The 18,246-nt window shown below is 40.4% G+C and overlaps 1 protein-coding gene across 3 annotated transcripts in view; it reads right to left on the minus strand.

Moving 5' to 3' along the window:
- Kcnab1 (potassium voltage-gated channel subfamily A regulatory beta subunit 1) overlaps positions 1-18,246 on the minus strand; it is a 422,588-nt gene that overhangs the window by 113,950 nt on the left and 290,392 nt on the right. For all 3 annotated transcript variants that reach the window (XM_021157435.3, XM_021157436.3, XM_021157437.3), the window contains exon 2: positions 6,327-6,370. In XM_021157435.3, the coding sequence (XP_021013094.1) occupies positions 6,327-6,370 (44 nt within the window). The remainder of the gene's footprint in view (positions 1-6,326; positions 6,371-18,246) is intronic.

An 18,246-nucleotide genomic window follows, 5' to 3' on the forward strand; every position in this document is an offset into this window, starting at 1 on the left:
GAAGGAAATTGTGCTTTTAAACGGTCCCGCAAGTATCTGGAGGAACTTTATGAATGCCTATGACGATTGTCATAATACTTGGTGAGCTACTGTGGCCTTTGCAATAGGAGTGGGAACCATGAAGGATGTCATAAAAATAACTCTAGCCATGTGAAGTGTTTAATGCCATGTTCTCCTGGAACCTCCATATTTAAGCACACATGAGCATCTCAAAGGCAGAGGGAGGTGAGCCAGCAGTACATTCTGCACATGTGCAGTGCACTAAAAAGAAGCCAATGCTGCCTGCCTGTGATACAGATGGACTGCTTATGCACTAAAAGTTGACTGTGGTTAGGCAGAGTAGGGCCCATTGGGAAGAGCTGAATGACAGGGCGTCAGCTCACTAACTTACCCTAGGAGCTTCCTCAAGCTCTGGGTGCTGCAGAAGCCCCGAGGTCACTCATCACTGTATTTACTCATTTTCTATCACTTTCTTTGACATTATTAGGTCACGATGGCTGGGGGCAGTGTGTCCATACACTGTCCCAGCTACTGCAATGTCCGAGTGGGATTCGTTTCTTCTGTTTCTTAGTTACATCGTCACTCCATTCTGCCCTTCTCTGTATGTTCATTCATCTACCACAATAAAGCCTGGCAGGCAAGAGGCTTCCAGCCACTCCTCCCATAGAGAAGGTCAATACTGTCACCTTTAATTATGACCTTTAATGCATCCCAACAGGAAGTTATCTGAGGCCTTTTGATTGCCAGAAGTCTCAATGCCTAATTTCCAAAGTTTCAGTTGAACATGGGCCGTGACTGAGCTGACATCCAAGCCTTGATCAGTAAACTCAACTTCACCTGGTCTGACAGCAGGGATGTGTGGGTATGTGGATGTGTGGATGTGTGGGAGGTATGAGGGGGGTGTGAGGGGTGCTGGGGCGGTGGAGCCTCATGAATACCTAGGGCTGCTGCTTCACTCCTTTTGTGATTCTCTTTTGTCTTTCCTGCTTTACAGAGGCAGCACAAAAGCATGCAGGAGCATCTCCTCATCAGGCCGTTCACCTTGTTTTGACTGACTCCAGTCCACCTAGAGGGCTGCCTTGCTTTCTCCTGTTTCTCACAGCATCTTATCCCCTGTGTTCAGGCTCAAAAATCTTGATCTATTGCTCTTAAATCATACCCATTTCAAGGCTCACTTAAAGGCATATGGTTTATATAGGTTGAACTCAATCAACCAACCAAACAAAAACAAACAAGCAGACAAACAGAAATGTGCTGCCATCTGCTCATACTTAACATTTGGGGGGCTGTTACGTTTGTTACAGCCTTTTGTTTGAATTTCTTTACATTTTTTATTTTTTCTTTAAAAAGTTTAAAAAGTTATTTACCTATTTGTGTGCAAACACACATGTGTGTATGTATACATGCACATATGTATGTATGTATGTATGTATGTGTACATATGTATACATGTATGTCAACACCTATGGAGCTTGTGGGAGTTGTTTCACCTTCCACCGTGTGGGTTTCAAGAATAAAACTTAGGTTGTCAGGCTCTGTTCCCGGTGCCTTTACTCACTGAGCTATCTTGCGACCCTCCTCCTTTTTCTTTTCTTTTGAGACAGGGTCTCATGTAGCCCAGTCTGGCTCTAAAATTTCTAAGTAGCAGAGGATGACCTTGAACATTTGGCCTTCCTGCCTTTACTTCCCAAGTACTAGGATTACAAACATCTGCCACTATCACCAGATCTTGTTGACTTACCTATGTGCTTAATGACCAAACTATTTTCTCCATAGATACCAACTCCAAGATAATTGGTCAGAAGTTTTTTATATCATCGTTCTAAATATACATATAAATGGTATGCGTGTGTTTCCTTTCTTCATCCTCCTTTCCTGTCCTCTTGCCATAGTGGTCCTTCTGTCTCATGTTAAGATATATTTTCTTTTCATGAGTGTATGTATGTGCTTGTGGTATTCGGGCATGTTTGCATGTGTGCGGGTGTATTTCCCTTTGCAGGCTCCCATATTTGTGTGTCTATGTCAAGGTTGGAGGTTGATGTTAAACATCTTCCCCAGTTGCTCTCTACCTTGTGTATTGAGGCAGGATCTCTTAAGTAATCTCAGAGCTTGACATTTTGGCTAGTCTGTCTAGCCAACTTACTTCAGGGATTTCTTGTCTCCAGTCCCTGAAGCTGGAATTGCAGGCAGGCTCCTGTGCCACAGGGCTTTTACATTGGTTCTGGGGCTATGGATTCTGATCCCCACGCCTTTGTCACAAACATTGTACCTGTTGAGCCATCTTCACAGCGGATATTTTCTTAATTTACTATATTTTAAATCTTGCACTACTAAGTAGTTCCTTTCATTAGTATATGATGATTTACCATAAGCACACCCCCCCCCAAAAAAAAACCCCTAGGGATGGATGGTTAATTAATCCTTATTGGCAGATGCTAAAATCACCTAGGAGATACCTCTGGAGTATGTGTCTGCAAGGGCATTTCCAATCAGATTTAACAGAAGAGAGAGAACCACTCTTCATGTGGGTGGTATCCTTCAATGGTCTGAGATCTCAGAATGGAAGCCACACAAACTCTCTCATCACCCCAGGTTGTTTTACCACAGCCACAGAAAGCAAACTTGCACAGCTCCAGTCCTCAATCTTCCTGTGCCATAATGGGTTGTTTCCTTCAAAGTGTGAACCAACGTCGACCTTTTCTACATTTAAGTTTCCTCTTGTCAGATATTTGGTTGCATCGGGGATAAAAGTAACCAATACAGGTGGTCAGACTGAAAGGTTAGTAAGTTGGCATATGAACTCTGACCTTTTGGTTACAGGCCTTCAGAACTAGTTTAAAGGAAGAATGTTGAAGAATTTGAAGCTGTAAGCTACAGAAGTGCTAGCGTCTATTGGCAATGAATAATGAACTATTCTGGGGGAGGGGTGCTATGTTAGTGTGGGCAGCAAACAATAGGCATGTAAAGGTTCAGAAAACAACAGGACTGTACTGGGGGCTGAACTGGAACCCATCTGTGTTAGTTATATTCTGGCAAAAAATAAAGCAAAGCAAAAACAAAACGACAAACAAACAAACAAGACCTGATTATATTCTTCTAGTCTTCCAGAACCTTGAGTAAGGTCGAATTAAAACGTTATAGACTAGACATGTGTAGTGGCACATGCCTTTAATCTCAGCACATGGGAGGCAGGAGCAGGTCGATCTCTGAATTTGAGACCTGCCTGGTCTATATAGTGAGTTCTTGGACAGCCAGAACTATGTAGTTGTTCCATGTTTTGAGAAAAGGAAAAAGTAAAGGAAAAGGAAAAGCAAAAGGAAAAGAAAATTATGGACTAAACTGGTGGGGGAAATTTCATGACATCATTACATCTAGGCTGTAGCAAGGTTATGACTCACTATTTTTAGTCATATCTACAGTGACAGAGAACAGAAAAAAATGTGAAAAATGTGCAGTTTAGCAAGGAAATGAATGTCAATGAATCTAAAGTCACAGGCAAGGGCAGGGAAAGCAGGCCACTCTAACGGCGGCCCCAGAGGTCAGTACTATTAACAAACCTTGAGCTCTTCCCCAGGACTAGAACTCAGAGTATCCTGTGAAGGTTCCATCACATGAAAAGACAAATTCGTTTGAAAAGAGAGAGCCTGAGATGAGAGTTCTACTGAAGGGATTTACTACCCTAAACCACTAACTCCCTAGGAAAGTGTTTTTCCTGGTGCAGCTTCTATGACACCCAGTGGCTATTGGCCGTGTTAGACAAGGGTAAGACTGCATCTCTAACCAGCACAGAACTTGGCAGCACCTTCTAGATGGTGCTGGATTTTGCAGACATGCAATATAGGATATAGGATCATGGGGCCCTGCAACAGACTTCCAGAAAGCCTCTGAGATCAAGCATCATGTGGCAGGTTCAGATTCCCTCCCAGGAGAACTTTGGAGGCTTCTGAATAAAAGTTTCAAAGCTAGACCCTGGGATATTGGTGGTACCAGGACAGGGGGCATTTGCTGAGAAAGGCTTCAGGCTGGTGTGTGAGATGTCACTCATGTGCTACAGGTGGCAGCACTAGAATGGCAGGGCTGCCCAAGGCCACTGAGGTCCAGATGATTCCATCATCCATTCCAGGTGCCAGCTACGTATAAGCATGTATTAGATTCCAGACCAGACTTCATAGACTACAGTAGCAGAAGTAGCCCTTTCTCTGGCAGGAATTCTCTTGAGTCTGTGAATCTCTAGCTTATACCTCTAGATGTCAGGATTTCTCATGGGGGAAACGAGTTCATGTAAAGGGGGCATTAGTGGGCACACATCCTGCTCTCTGCTGGCTTTCATGCCTCTTGCCTGGGAATCAGGCAACCTGGTTCCTGCTGGGAATCACTCCTTTCCTCCACGAGCTATGGAAAGAGATGCTCATTCCTGCTATGCCGCTTATCTCTGGTTTTGGCACCTCAGCCTCCTCAGAGACCTAACCATGGGCTGCTGTCTACCTGCTTGTCCAGGCGTTAATAACGCTGAAAACTCCTTGCTCCTAACAACCCATCTCAATGTCCCTCTTGAACTTACATCTGAGACTTTCACTACGGAGTTGCAGGATTTAATGTTTTCCATGGTGACTTTTAGTCTCGCTTTGGCCCACCTTTTCCTTGCTCTGATACCATTTCTCTCGTCTAGAACAAAATCTTTCTTCTTTTTCTTATGAGGGATCACAGTTACATGACTACCTTGAATCTTACCAGGGACTTTGAACTTTTGAACAATGGTGGAATTGTTAAGATCAGGGGAGTCTTGCAGCTGAACTCACTTTGCAAGGTGGGATGTCCTCGGAGGAGTAGACATTCAGGAGGAGGGTGGAAGGTATAGGTAAAATTGATGTTTGGGGGTGTCAGATTGACAACCTTCAATATCAACTTGACTAGATTGAGAGTCACGTGAGACACCATCTGGTGTGTTTGAGATAACATTTCTAGAGAGGTTTAATTGAGAAGCGAACACCCACCCTGAATGTGTGTGAAGAGAGGAAACTGAACTGAACTCTGGTGGGAGGGGGAGTGGGGGTGGGTGAGTGGTAGGGGTGAGTGGTGGGGGTGGGAGATGGGGAAGGGGGACAGGGATAGGGATGAGGGAAGGGGGATGAGACAACAATTAGTGAGGTGCAGAGGTTCTTCCATTTGTATTTTTTTGCTAAGGCCGTTTCAGGTTAAACTAGAATCTGATCTCCTTGGTGGAGAATCCCATGGAAAATTACCCAACTCTATCCTAGGAGCCAAAGGTCAGGATGTTCTAGCTGACTTATCTTAGCTTTTGTCAAAGCTGCTTGTTTGGATCCTCCTCCAGCTCATGGTTGATCTTAGCTGCCTGGTTGTGTGGAAATCCCCTCCAGCTGGATAGCTGATTATCTTAACTTGTGTTCAAACTGCTTACTGTGTGAAACCTCCCCTCTTCTCCTCTCCCCCATAGCTGATGAGGTGGTCTCTGCCCTTAAAAAACAGTGTTCTGGATACTCGGGACCACACCTAGGTCCCTGAACCCTTGGATGTAGTCCTAGCCTGCTGGGATACTTTTAACTGGCCATTCACTGGGTCTGAATGGGCATCTCTGGTAACATGAGCATTACATCTCTCTCCTCTTCCTGACTTCAGTCACAGTGTGACAGGCTGTGCCACAGTACCATACCATGACAGGGAATAAACATCTCCATCCCCCAAAGCATTCCCATCTCCATTTGTTTCAGTTCAGATCCTGCTGCCATGGAATAGTTGCATCCACAATTAAGATGAGTCTTCCCATATCAACTAGCATAATCAACATAATGCCTCAGAGAAATGTCTAGAGGATCATCTCCCAAAGTATGATTCCTTCCATTGAAATTTTGTGTGTGCATTATCTCAGTCTGCTCCCAAGAATTTGAAGCAGGTTTTTAAAAAGCAAATAAAATAATAACAATATCAGAAAATAAGTGAAGAAATTAGTCAAAGGGAAAGTTAGGACAGATAGACAAATTTCAGGTAAACCAAAGGCAACGTGAGGCGAGCATATACGTGTATATTTATATCTTGCACACCAGATAAGTAGGAGAGGTACATGGTCCTTGTCCTCTAAGAAGGCTTCCCGCTTGAGGTAGAAGATCCCATGAATATGATGAATCCTTGGGCCTAGACAGGGAGATGAGCATGCTGGACAAGGAAAGCCTTCCTCAGAGGGGAAATGGGGGCAAAGCTGGACGATGTCGTCCTGCGACAGGGCCCTGACGTACATCACACCACTTTCTGGTATCTCCTTAGTCTCCTGCCTTCCCACTCACTGTCCCCATAACACCCTGAGTACTTACCAAGACCCAAGCACGAAACTCTGAGTCCTGATTTCCCAAGATTCCTAGAACAAAAAAGAAAGCAACATATTACCACCATTTTTGCATGTGAAGCAGCACACACCTAACCCTGAACGTTACCTTTCTTGACAAGAGATGAGGCAGGGGAATGTCCACCAGTGCCTTTGGAATTTCTTTCACCACTATTCTGTTTTTCATTGCTATTCCACTTTGAAATTGAGAAACTCAAAATCTCAGGCTTAGCCTAGGAACAAAACAAACCCCACAAAATGAAGCTTTTCAATTTTAAATTGTCTTTATTAATTTGATTCTACATTTACTATCATGCTCTTTTCTTTTAGAATGTGAGTTTTTTTTCCACAGCAACAGAATTTACCTTTTTCACTAGCCAACTGTCAATCATTCATCACAGACATGACACAGAGTAAGCACTTCATAAATGTTGACTTATTGACTGACTTCTAAAATAGAATATTACTTCCATATGAAGAACACACATAAAACTGTGTCTACTATAACACACTTTTATACCTGGTTGCATAAAACAGGAAGTTCAGATAACCCTTTAGAGAGTCTTATTTTCTTCTTCTATATTTTTTTTCTGCTTTCATCGCTCAAAGTTCATCAAGTAAAATGTACGTAGGTTTATAATTTGTGTAGTGTTGGAACCAGGAGTTCATTCATTTACCTACAGTCTTGATGGAAATCCAGAATCAACCCATTTCTGTCCTCTCACTAATACTTCTCAGAGAAGACACAGAGTTCTCAGTGGGCAAAGGTATCATGGGGGTGGGAATTATCTCCTATTCTGGCCACAAGCTGTACACTCCCCTCCCCACTTTTGCTACAGGGTGACACACTGACTGCTTTACCAGTTTGCTCTCCTCACTGTGTCTGCTTTGGTTTCTCTAGAGTTCATAATCAGGACTTTTACTTTTGCACTGTGACTTTTTTCTTCTTCTCTTTTATTGTCTATAAAATGTCACCTAAGTGACACATGTAATTTTATAGCTAGTCAAGTACTTATCATAATGTGGAACTGAAAGACTCACTGTCTCCTTAGTGTAACCTTAGAGTGACCTTAGGAAGATGCTGTCTGGGGTTTGATTTATTCATTAGTGAGTAGGGATGTTGGTATCTGTGGCATTCATTTAGTATCATTTCTATGTGGGTGGAATCTGAGTAACTATGATAGTGTTTTACGGAAAGCCAATACTGGGAGTTTGGTGAGTCCTACCTCCTGACCTCTAACAGATATGGTGCGGAGTCCTCCCACATTAACTAGATATTTGCAACTGGAAAGCAACTTGCAGACAAATATACTCGAAACATGTTTTGAATTACTAGATAGGAAAAAAAGTAACTGGGCATCTTTCAGGAAAAAAATTATCCTAAGATGTTGTTCTTTTGAGTTTTCAGAAATCATCAGGTGTATAACAGAGGATCCTCCTTTGTTATCAGAAAGTCTGCTTCTTTACAAAGATGGGAATCGAGAGCAAAAATAGTTTAACAGGGAGAACAAAAACCACCCCATCCAAGGTGAAACAAAAACAAGTAAAATGTAAGTGAATACCGTAGTCTCCCAGGTAAGCCATCCAACACTGATGAATAAGTAACTAGTGAGAGATCACTATGTTCCAGACAAGCTTTGGGACATAAAGGGGGAACAAGGCACAGCTCTCTACTTTGAAAGAACCCAGAGTCCCAAGGAGGAAGGAGGTAGAGCCTAACATACCAGCACAAATCAGTGGTGTGTGACCTGTCACAACAATCTTTGGGAACACAGGGTGGGCATTCTGATCTTGTCTTGAGGAAACTGATGTAAACAAGGCTTCCTGTGGAACTTTGACACCATTTAATGATATTGAGAATAATATGGAGGAGTAATAGTACAGAACAAAGCATCAACAACCAACAATGCAAAGCAAAACAAGGCAGCTTTAAGGCTAAGCCTGTATAGACCAGAGTTCTTGGACCCAGTTAAAAAAAAAAAAAACCCAACAAGTTGGTGTGACTAGATGCTTTCTAAGCAAGAGATGCCCTATTTTCCCTATGACGTGAGATGATGAATGATCAGTAAGGAGGGAATGGGACACTGAGGGAATCGTCAGCACAAACAAAGTGCAGAATAGCTACGTATTCCCTTACCATTGCTACTTATAGAGAGGGCAGCGTCCTGAAAATCAATGTCTTAGAAAAATGTGGAATGAAAGGAAAGTTCAATTCCAGACAAATGCTGGGTGATAACAGGCCCTACCTGAACCTCAGTGCTTTTGTTTCTTTTAACTCTTTAGTTCTATTACATTCTCTAAGTGTTTTATTTTTTCTATAGAGAATGCTTACTAAACTTACATGGTCATTTTAAAGTGAAATACATTTTCTATATTTCAGAGGTTTCTGAATTATTCAACTTATTGCCCTTACATCTTTTCAAGATGTATACCACATAAATGAATCACTTTTGATACATGACTATGCTATTCACTTTGCAGATGGAGAAGATGGAAGAAATCGCCTTTCATTCAGGGCATGGAATCTCAACACTACAGCAGTTATACCAAGTGGCCCAGCATCATCTTCCTGACCCCTCCCATCGATGCGAGTCAGAAAAATGGTAGTGGCCAACTACTTGGACCCATTTAAACTCGGCTAGATGACAGAAGCTCAAGTACTTGGCCCGTGTGAGAGTTGTCCATGAGCCTTGAACATACCATTTAATTCTTCATGCATATGTCTACATCATTATATAACTAAGTACATTACTCACATTGAACTGTAACAAATCACCCGGATCCATTCGGTCATCTAGGGAAAATTTTCTTAAGCACATCATAATCTTTTGTGACATTATATATAAGGTTTCATTTTATTTCTTAATTCCTCAGAAGTCTTGGGCGAGGGGACAGAGGGTGTCTGAAAGGTCGTTGGATTTCCAACTACCTTGAATCCCTTTCTCATTTGATCCAAAATAGTCTTGCGGCACAGGCTTCCCTATTTTATCTGTGTCAGATACGCCAGAAGGAAGTCTCACCATGTTCATTTTTAGTATCTGTTCTTGTTTGACTCAAAAATAAAAGCTCCTCTTTCCCAGGTGAACCCGGAATGCTCCGCTGCTAATATTAGAAACAAATGACATCAATATGGGGCATGGGGCAGATCTGTCAGTCAAATTTTTGGAAATCCTGAGTCTTAAAGCTTCATCTAAGTGATCTGGAGGAAGGCTCTAGCTTGTGGAAAACTAACTGCAAAGTTTGGTTTCTGCTTTCTTCTGGGAGGGAGCTATCTTCTCAGTGAACACCCAGTCAGGCTATTCTCATGCAGTGGTTAATGCCCAGCATTGTTTTATGAGGCACCAGGTGCCTTTTGCTCTGAAGGTGATAATAGAATACCGTGAACTGAAATGAAGCATCATCTCAGTGCTGTACGCCACACTTCTGCTCCCAGTTCCTTTGCAAATGGAAGATGCTAAAAGCAGAAGATTAGCAGCCCAAACGTGTTGTTTTAAATTGCCTGCTTCTGGATGAGTATATCTTAGATACGGTTCACAGTTTAAAACTGCTAGGCAGAGAGGAGTAGCTAGCTAAAATATGCATCTTGCATTTGACCAAGAAAGAAGCATATTACGCTTGACAAAAATCTCCCAATTTAAAGGATGTCACAGCAGGAATGGACCAAAAGCATATGTAAGAGGCTCCAGTTGCTGTGTAGGTGGAGGACACAGGCAGGCTGGGTCTGACCTGGTTTCCATGTGGCTGGAACACTACATTGATGATGACATCATTTGCTATATCTAGCACACCCTCTTTCTGACCCCACCACACTACACAATGTGCCAGGTCTTACCTGAAAATTGCTAAGCAGTCTGTCTTTTAACGATGTACATTTAACTTTCTTAAAACACATAAACATACAAACCAAAACAACCAACCAACCAACCAACTGAACAAATCCCCCCTAAAAGACAAACCAACAAAAATCTCAAAACAAAACCAAAATAGCCCCCAAACCCTAGAATCCAAACTATATTCATTTGTTAAGCCAGATGGTAATGAGGCTCCTATGGTACATTTCTATACCGTGACTATGACTACAGTTAGTGAATAGGAGATCACTCGGTGAGCGAATGGTAACTCTTGGGGGAGCCACAAGCCACTGGAAGGATTTGGCCATGGATGCTAATGACAGAAAGTAATGAATAATATAGGGCAGTGGCTCATGGCTATCTGTAGTAAGCAACAAAGTAAATGAGGTTGTTTTCCAGATTCTATAAAGATTAAGTCACTGTCAGCTCTAAATTCCAGCTAGATTGTTTTCTTGGGATGCACAAAGTTCATCCATTTACCTGTATTATTCTGAAAAAGTCTAGAGGCATATAGCAAAGGAGACTTTTCTATATTTAATACGTTTAAAATAGATGTATGGTGACCTGTGTCATGAATCTCAGCACCCAGGAAGCAGAGGCAGGTGGGTCTCCGTGAGTGCAAACAAGCTAAGTATATGTAGTGAGACCTTGTCTTAAAAATAAAAATGAGTAAGAAGATGTACCACATTTTATGTAATACCAGGTAGGAATGGAGCTTAGTTGAATCTGAGGTAAAGGAAAATGTAGCTGTGCCTTGAAAGCTGTGTCTCCTGACAGTTAGAATGCACCCTTTCATTAAATATCCCTGAAACCGTAAACAGATCCTTTCCATCCTATCAGAAATGAAGGTTCCAGGGCACATCTTCATTATTACCCATTAGCATGGGGCATAACATTTTAAATGGCCTTGACTTTTTAGAATACTATTTGCATCATGGTATGGTATTTACCCTTTACCCTATGGTATTTACCCTTTGTGGTTCTTTCTTGAAGATAATGGGAAGTGATACCCTAGTGACAAGATTGGGTTCTCCCTAAGGTAGAAGGGAAAAGTGGCTACTTTACTCTATGACTATGCCATCCTCTCAAAAACATTCACAAGGCTCTTTAAAAATCCACAACACAGACCTCTCTGCATTGCTCCTGGCTCCTTCAGGACAGCATATCCCATTTCTCTCCAGATTACTTGTTTTTCCTTGTTAAATAAATTTCCCCTTAAACCATCTCTTGAGCAAATCCTTTCTTCTGAGAAGACAAGATTGGAAGAGAAACCTTCACTTGGTATTAACCTTGAGCCATGCTTGAGGGAAGCCAAGAAGCAGGTCCATGGTACTTAAAGGGAGAGACATAATACATTGAATTGATCATTTGATTATGTTATACTAAAATAGCTTTGGCCTGAAGATGTCTCCATATTTTAGCCCTTGCATAATGATCCTGCAGCTAAGTTGTATATAAACTCACTAAAAGAGTAACTTAAAGCCAGGTGGTGGTAGCGTAGCGCAAACCTTTAATCCTAGCACTGGGGGAGGCGGAGGCGGAGGCGGAGGCGGAGGCGGAGGCGGAGGCGGAGGCGGAGGCGGAGAGATCTTTGTGAGTTCAAGGTTTACAGAGCTAGTACTAGGATAGCCAAGGCTGCACAAAGAAACCCTGTCTCAAAAATCCAAAAAAGAGTAACTAAAGAATATAGTTTTGTGACAAATATCTGATATTTGGCAATCACAAACTGCCAAAGTGCTAGGCTGTGCTTAGATAAAGAAAACAGACAGTCTTGATGTTAGCAGTGTGCCAACACACTGTCCCTGGAACACACTATCTTCTTTCTCAATGATGTGTGCCCACATTGCAGCGTAGAATTCTCTGAACTCTTCAGGGTTTGAGGACTGTTGGATTCATGACTCGTTCTCACCTAAACTCTGTAAAATATTTCTAAAGTTCTTAACAATCACAATAGTACATTTAAAAAAGGCATTGTGGTCTAAATATAAAACTGTGGGGTAAAGCCTCTGAGGTCTAAACCCTACACAAAAAAGTATATGCAACTGGGAAGTGCTGAGAGAGGGAGAACCCCCCCCCCCCGGGAAGAACACACTGATTGTTATTTAATACCAAGTGGTCAGCCTGGAAAACATACGTACAAGTAACATACAGACTGAAGATGCTGTGTGTGTGTGTGTGTGTGTGTGTGTGTGTGTGTGTGTGTGTGTGTGTGTTATGTGAATGTAACAACAGTTAATGAAAATAGAGATTGTGAGTTTGAAAGAGAATGGGGTGGGGGTTGGAAAGAGGAAAGTGAGTAATGATGTAATCTCAAAAACAAACAAACAAATGACTCTAAGTGGTAGAAGACTGGTCAGTTGGGGCAGTCAGGAAGAACTGTTTTAGGAAAGTGACATTTAAATTTAGAGCCAAAGGAGTCAGAACAAGGAAGTGCTCCACCTGCCCTCAGAATCTTCCAACTCCCTCAGTTAGGCAGCCAAAGACCCCTTTCTCCCTCTCCTTCCCCTGACCACCCCCACCCCCACTGCCATGCCTCCACCCCTACCTCACGCAGATATCTGTTGCTTAGGTGCAGACCACACCATCCAGAACAGGAAAGAACCATACCTGCCCTCTGAACCTGCCCACTCCCTTGCTTCAAAGCCCAAAGAACCCAAGCCACTGACATCCTCACCAAGCACAGCACCCACTCACCTCTACAGGGGAAGATACCTACTGCTCAAGGGCAGGCCACTCTTGTCAGAAGAACACATATCCACTGCTGAGCCAAAGGCCATGCTTGGTACCAGAAGTCAAGCCGGCAACAATGAAGGAGACTCCTGCTGGACCAGGAGTTAAGCCAGCCACTCAGAATACAGAACACAAAGACCAGAAAGACCAAAGAAGAAACAGAAACAAAGGAACAAAATAGCTACCCAACAAAACAAACTCAGAAATCAGCTCCTATACATATACTCATCCTAAACCCAGGTGCTGAGATACCAGTTTAAGAGCACAATCAACAGCCAGGGCAATATGGCACCACCAGAGCCCAGCTATCCTACTAAAGCATCCCCTGAATATTCCAACACAACTGAAGCATGAAAATGACCTTAAAGCCAATTTTAATGAAGATGATAGAGCTTCTTCTTAATGAGGAAGTGAAAAATCCCTTAGAGAAAAGACAAACAAGTAATGGGAGGAACTGAGTAAATCCCTTAAAGGAAACAAACAAAACCCGAAACAAAATAGAAAATCAAAACAAAAACTAAACAAATAGATAAAGGAAATGAATGAAATTGTTCAAGACCTGAAAATGGAAATAGAAGCAATAAAGGAAACACAAACTGAAGGAGCCCTGGAGATGGAAGGTCTAGGTAAGTGAACAGGGACCTCATATGCAAGAATCACCAACAGAATACAAGAGATGAAAGAGAATCTCAGGTGTAGAGATATGACAGGACAAATGGATGTATCTGTCAAAAAAATGTTAATTCTTAAATCTCCTGACACAAAACATCCAGGAAATCTGGGAAACAATAAAAAGACCAAACCTAAGAATAATAAGAATAGAAGAAGGATAAGATTTCCCAGGTCAAAGGCTGGGAAAAATATTTTCAACAAAATAGAAGAAAAACTTCCTAACCTAAAGTAAGGAGATGCCTATAAAAGTCTAAGAAGCTTACAGAATACCAAGGAGATTGGACCAAAAACAAAAGTCTCCCTACTACATTATACTCAAAACACTAAGCATATAGAACATATAAAACAAAGAACGATTGCAAACAACGTTGCAAGGGGAAAAAGCCAAGCAGCACACTAAGGCAGACCTATTAGAATTACACCTGCCTCTACAACAGAGACTCTAAAAGCCAGAAGGGCCTGGACAGATGTCTGATAAACTCTAAGAGACCATAGATACCAGCCAAGACTACTATATGCAGCAAAATTTTAACTACCATAGATGGAGAAAACAGTATATCCCATGACAAAGTCAAATTTAAATAATATCTATCCACAAATCTAGTCCTATAGAAAGTACTAGAAGCAAAATTCCAATACAAAGAGGTTATCAGCACCCACAGGAAATAATCTCACACCAGCAAAACCAAAAGAGGGGAAGAGCAGAAGTATGAGTGTGTACACACATACACACCACCACCAACACTACCAAAATGACAGGAATGAACAACCATTGGTCATGAATATCTCTCAATATCAATGGAATCAATTCTCCAAAAAAAAAAAAAAAAAAAAGGACATAGCTAACAGAATGAATGCACAACTAATCAATCTGCATACAAGAAATATACTTCAACATAAAAAGTAAACATTACTACAGAGTAAAGGGTTAGGTAAGGATTTCCCAAGCAAATGAATCAGAGACGCAAGCTGATGTACCTATTCTAATATCTACCAAAATAGATTTCCAACCAAACTTAGTCAGGAGACAAAGAAGGAAATTTCATATTTATAAAAAGAAAAAAAATACTTCAAGATGATGTCCCATATCTGAATATCTACATTGCAAACACAAGGGTGCCCACATTTGTAAAAGAAATATTACTAAAGCTTTAAACACACCTAGAACTCCACACATAGTTGGAGACTTCAATATCTTACTCTCACCAGTAGACAGGTCACTCAGACAAAAGCTAAACAGATAAATAATGGAGCTAACAGATGTTATGACTCCAGTGGATCTAACAGATATCTATAGATCATTTTACTCAAATACAAAATAAGTTATCTTCTTCCCAGCACCACATGAAACTTTCTCCAAATCTGACCACATACGGAGTCACAAAACAAGTCTCAACAGATACCACAAAATTGAAATAACACCTTTTGTTCTACCAGACGACTACTGATTAAAGCTGGACTTCAACAACAATAGAAAGCCTACAAACCCATGGAAACTGAAAAACTCTTTACTGAATGGCCATTGTATTAAGGCAGAAATAAAGAAACAAATTAACAATTTTCTAGAATTCAATGAAAATGAATGCACAACACACCAAACCTATGGGACACAATGAAAGCAGTGTTAAGAAGAAAGTTCATAGCACTAAGTGCCTTCAAAAAGAAACTGGAAATATTTTATATTAGCAACTTAACTGTATACCTGAAAGTTCTAGAACAGAAAGAAGCAAGCACACTCAAGAGGAGTAGATGGCAAGAAATATTTAAACTGAGGGCTAAAATCAATAACATAGAAACAAAGAGAACAATATAAAAAAATTAATGAAACAAAGAGTTGGATCTTTGAGAAAATCAACAATAAGACAAACACTAAACTAAAAGTCAGAGAGAATATCTACACTAACAAAATCAGAAATGGAAAGGGGGGCATCGTAACAGACACTGAGGAAAGCCAAAGAATTATTAGGTCATATAACAATTGTGTACTCCACAAAATTGGAAAACCTAAAAGAAACGAACAATTTTTCTGATAGATATCACTTGCCAAAGTGAAATAAAGATGATATAAGCAATTTAAATAGACCTACAACTCCGAAGGAAATATAGTCAGTCATTAAAAGTCTCTAATCTAAAAAGAGCAGAGGCCCAGATAGTTTTAGGACAAAACTCTACAAGACTTTCAAAGAAGAGCTAATACTAATATTCCTCAAATTATTGCACTAAATAGAAACAGAAGGAACACTGCCAAATTCATTTTATGAGGCTATAAGCACCCTGATACCCAACCCACACAAAGATTCAGCAAGAAAAGAGAATTACAGGCCAATTTCTCCCATAAACATTGATGTAAAAACACTTAATAAAACACTCACAGACTGGAGCCACATCAAAAAGACCATCCACCACTGCCAAATAGGCTTTATCCCAGAGATTCAGGGATGGTTCTACCTATAAAAATCTGTCAATATAATATACCATATAAACAAACTTAAAGAAAAAACAAAACAAAAACAAAAAACCCAAACCCATGATCATCTCACTAGATACTGAAAAAGCCTTTGACAAAATCCAACACCCCTTCCTTCATGATAAAAGTCTTAGATCAGGACACAAAGCACATACCAAACCATAATAAAGACAATTTACAACAAGGCTATAGCCAACATCAAATTAAATGGAGAGAAACTCAAAGCAATTCCACTAAAACCCCGAATAAGACAAAACTTTCCATTCTCTCCAATTCTATTTAATATAGTACTCGAAGTTCTAGCTAGAGCAATAAAACAACTAAAGGCAATCAAGGGTATACAAATTAGAATGGAAGAAGTGAGAGTTTCATTATTTGCAGATGATATGATATATGAACAACCCCATAAATTCTACTAGAAAACTCCTAAATACTTCAGTGATGTGGCTATATACAAAATTAACTCAAAGAACAGTAGTAGCCTTCCTACATATAAAGGACAAAGCACAGAGAACAAAATCAGGAAATAATACCCAGGACAATAGCCACAAATAATTTAAAATATCTTCTAGGAACTCTAACTGAGGAAGTAAATGACCTCTAAGATAAGAATTTTAAGTCTTTGAAAAAAAAATCAAGAAGGTATCAGAAGATAGAAAGATCCCATGCTCATGGATCAGTAGGCTTAACGTAGTGAAAATGGCCATCTTACCAAAATCAATTTATAGATTCAACACAATTGCCATCAAAACCCCAACACAATTCTTTACAGACCTTGAAAACCAATACTCAATTTCATATAGAAAAACAAAAAACCCAGGATAAGCTAAAACAATTCTGTCCAATAAAAGAACGTATGGAGGTATCACTATCCCTGATTTCAAACTCTACTACAAAGCTGTAGTAATAAAAACCTCATGGTAATGGCATAAAAACAGATTGATCAATGGAATAAAATTGAAGACCCAGATGTAAATCAAAGACCTATAGCCATCTGATTTTTGATAAAGAAGCCAGAATTATATAATGTGTGTGTGTGTGTGTGGGGGGTGTTGCGGGGGGTGGGGAAGAGAGCATCTTCAAAAACTGATGCTGGTCTAACTGGATGTCTGTATGTAGAAGAATGCAAATAGATATATATTTATCAACCTGCATAAAACTCATCTAAGTAGATCAAAATCTCAATATAAATCCAGACACACTGAACCTAATAGAAGAGAAAGTGAGGAATATATTTGACTGCATTGGTATAGGAGAACTTCTGAACAGAACACCATTAACTGAGGCACTAGGATTAATAGCCAACAAATGGCACATCATGAAAATGAAAAATCTTCTGTAAGGCAATGGACATCATCAAAAGGATATACAAGCAGCCCACATATTGGGAAAATATCTTCACCAATCCTACATCCAACAGAAGTCTGGTATCCAAAATATATAAAGAACTCAAGAAACTAGACATTATCAAGCCAAATCACCCAATTTAGAAATGAGGTACAGATCTAAACAGATAATTCTCAATAGAGTAACCTCAAATGGCAGAGAAGCACTTAAAAATGTTTAACATTCTTAGTTATTAAAGACATGCAAATGAAAACGACTAAGATTCCATTTTGGTTGAGATAAAAAAATTCAAGTGACAGCTCATGTTAGCCAGGGTGTGGAGTAAGGGGCACACTCTTCCATTACTGGTGGGAATGCAAACTTGTACAGTCATGTTAGAAATCAGTTTCTCAGAAAATAGGTCTCTCTTTGGAAATTGGTTTCTTAGAGCATTGGGTATAAATTTTTCTTAAGACCCAGCTATATCACTCCTGGGTGTATACCCAGAGGATGCTCTACCATACCACAAGGACACTTGTTCAACTATGTTTATAACAGCTTTATTCATAATAGCCAGGAACTGGAAACAACCTAAATGTTTCTCAATTGAAGACTAGGTAAAGAAAATGTGGTATATTTACACATGGAGTATTACTCAGCTATTAAAAACAATGCCAGCATGAAATTTGCAGGCAAAGAATAGAACTAGAAAAAGATCATTCTGAGCTAGGTAACCCAGACCATGAAAGACAAACATGCTATGTGCCCACTTATAAGTAGATGTTAGTTGTAAAGTAAAAGATAACCATGGTATAATCTACAGACTTAGAAAGACTAAGTAACAAAGAGCGCTAGGGTGTTGG

Source organism: Mus caroli, unplaced genomic scaffold, assembly GCF_978045245.1.
Source record: "Mus caroli unplaced genomic scaffold, Mus_caroli_1 scaffold_3, whole genome shotgun sequence".
Lineage (NCBI taxonomy): Eukaryota > Metazoa > Chordata > Mammalia > Rodentia > Muridae > Mus > Mus caroli.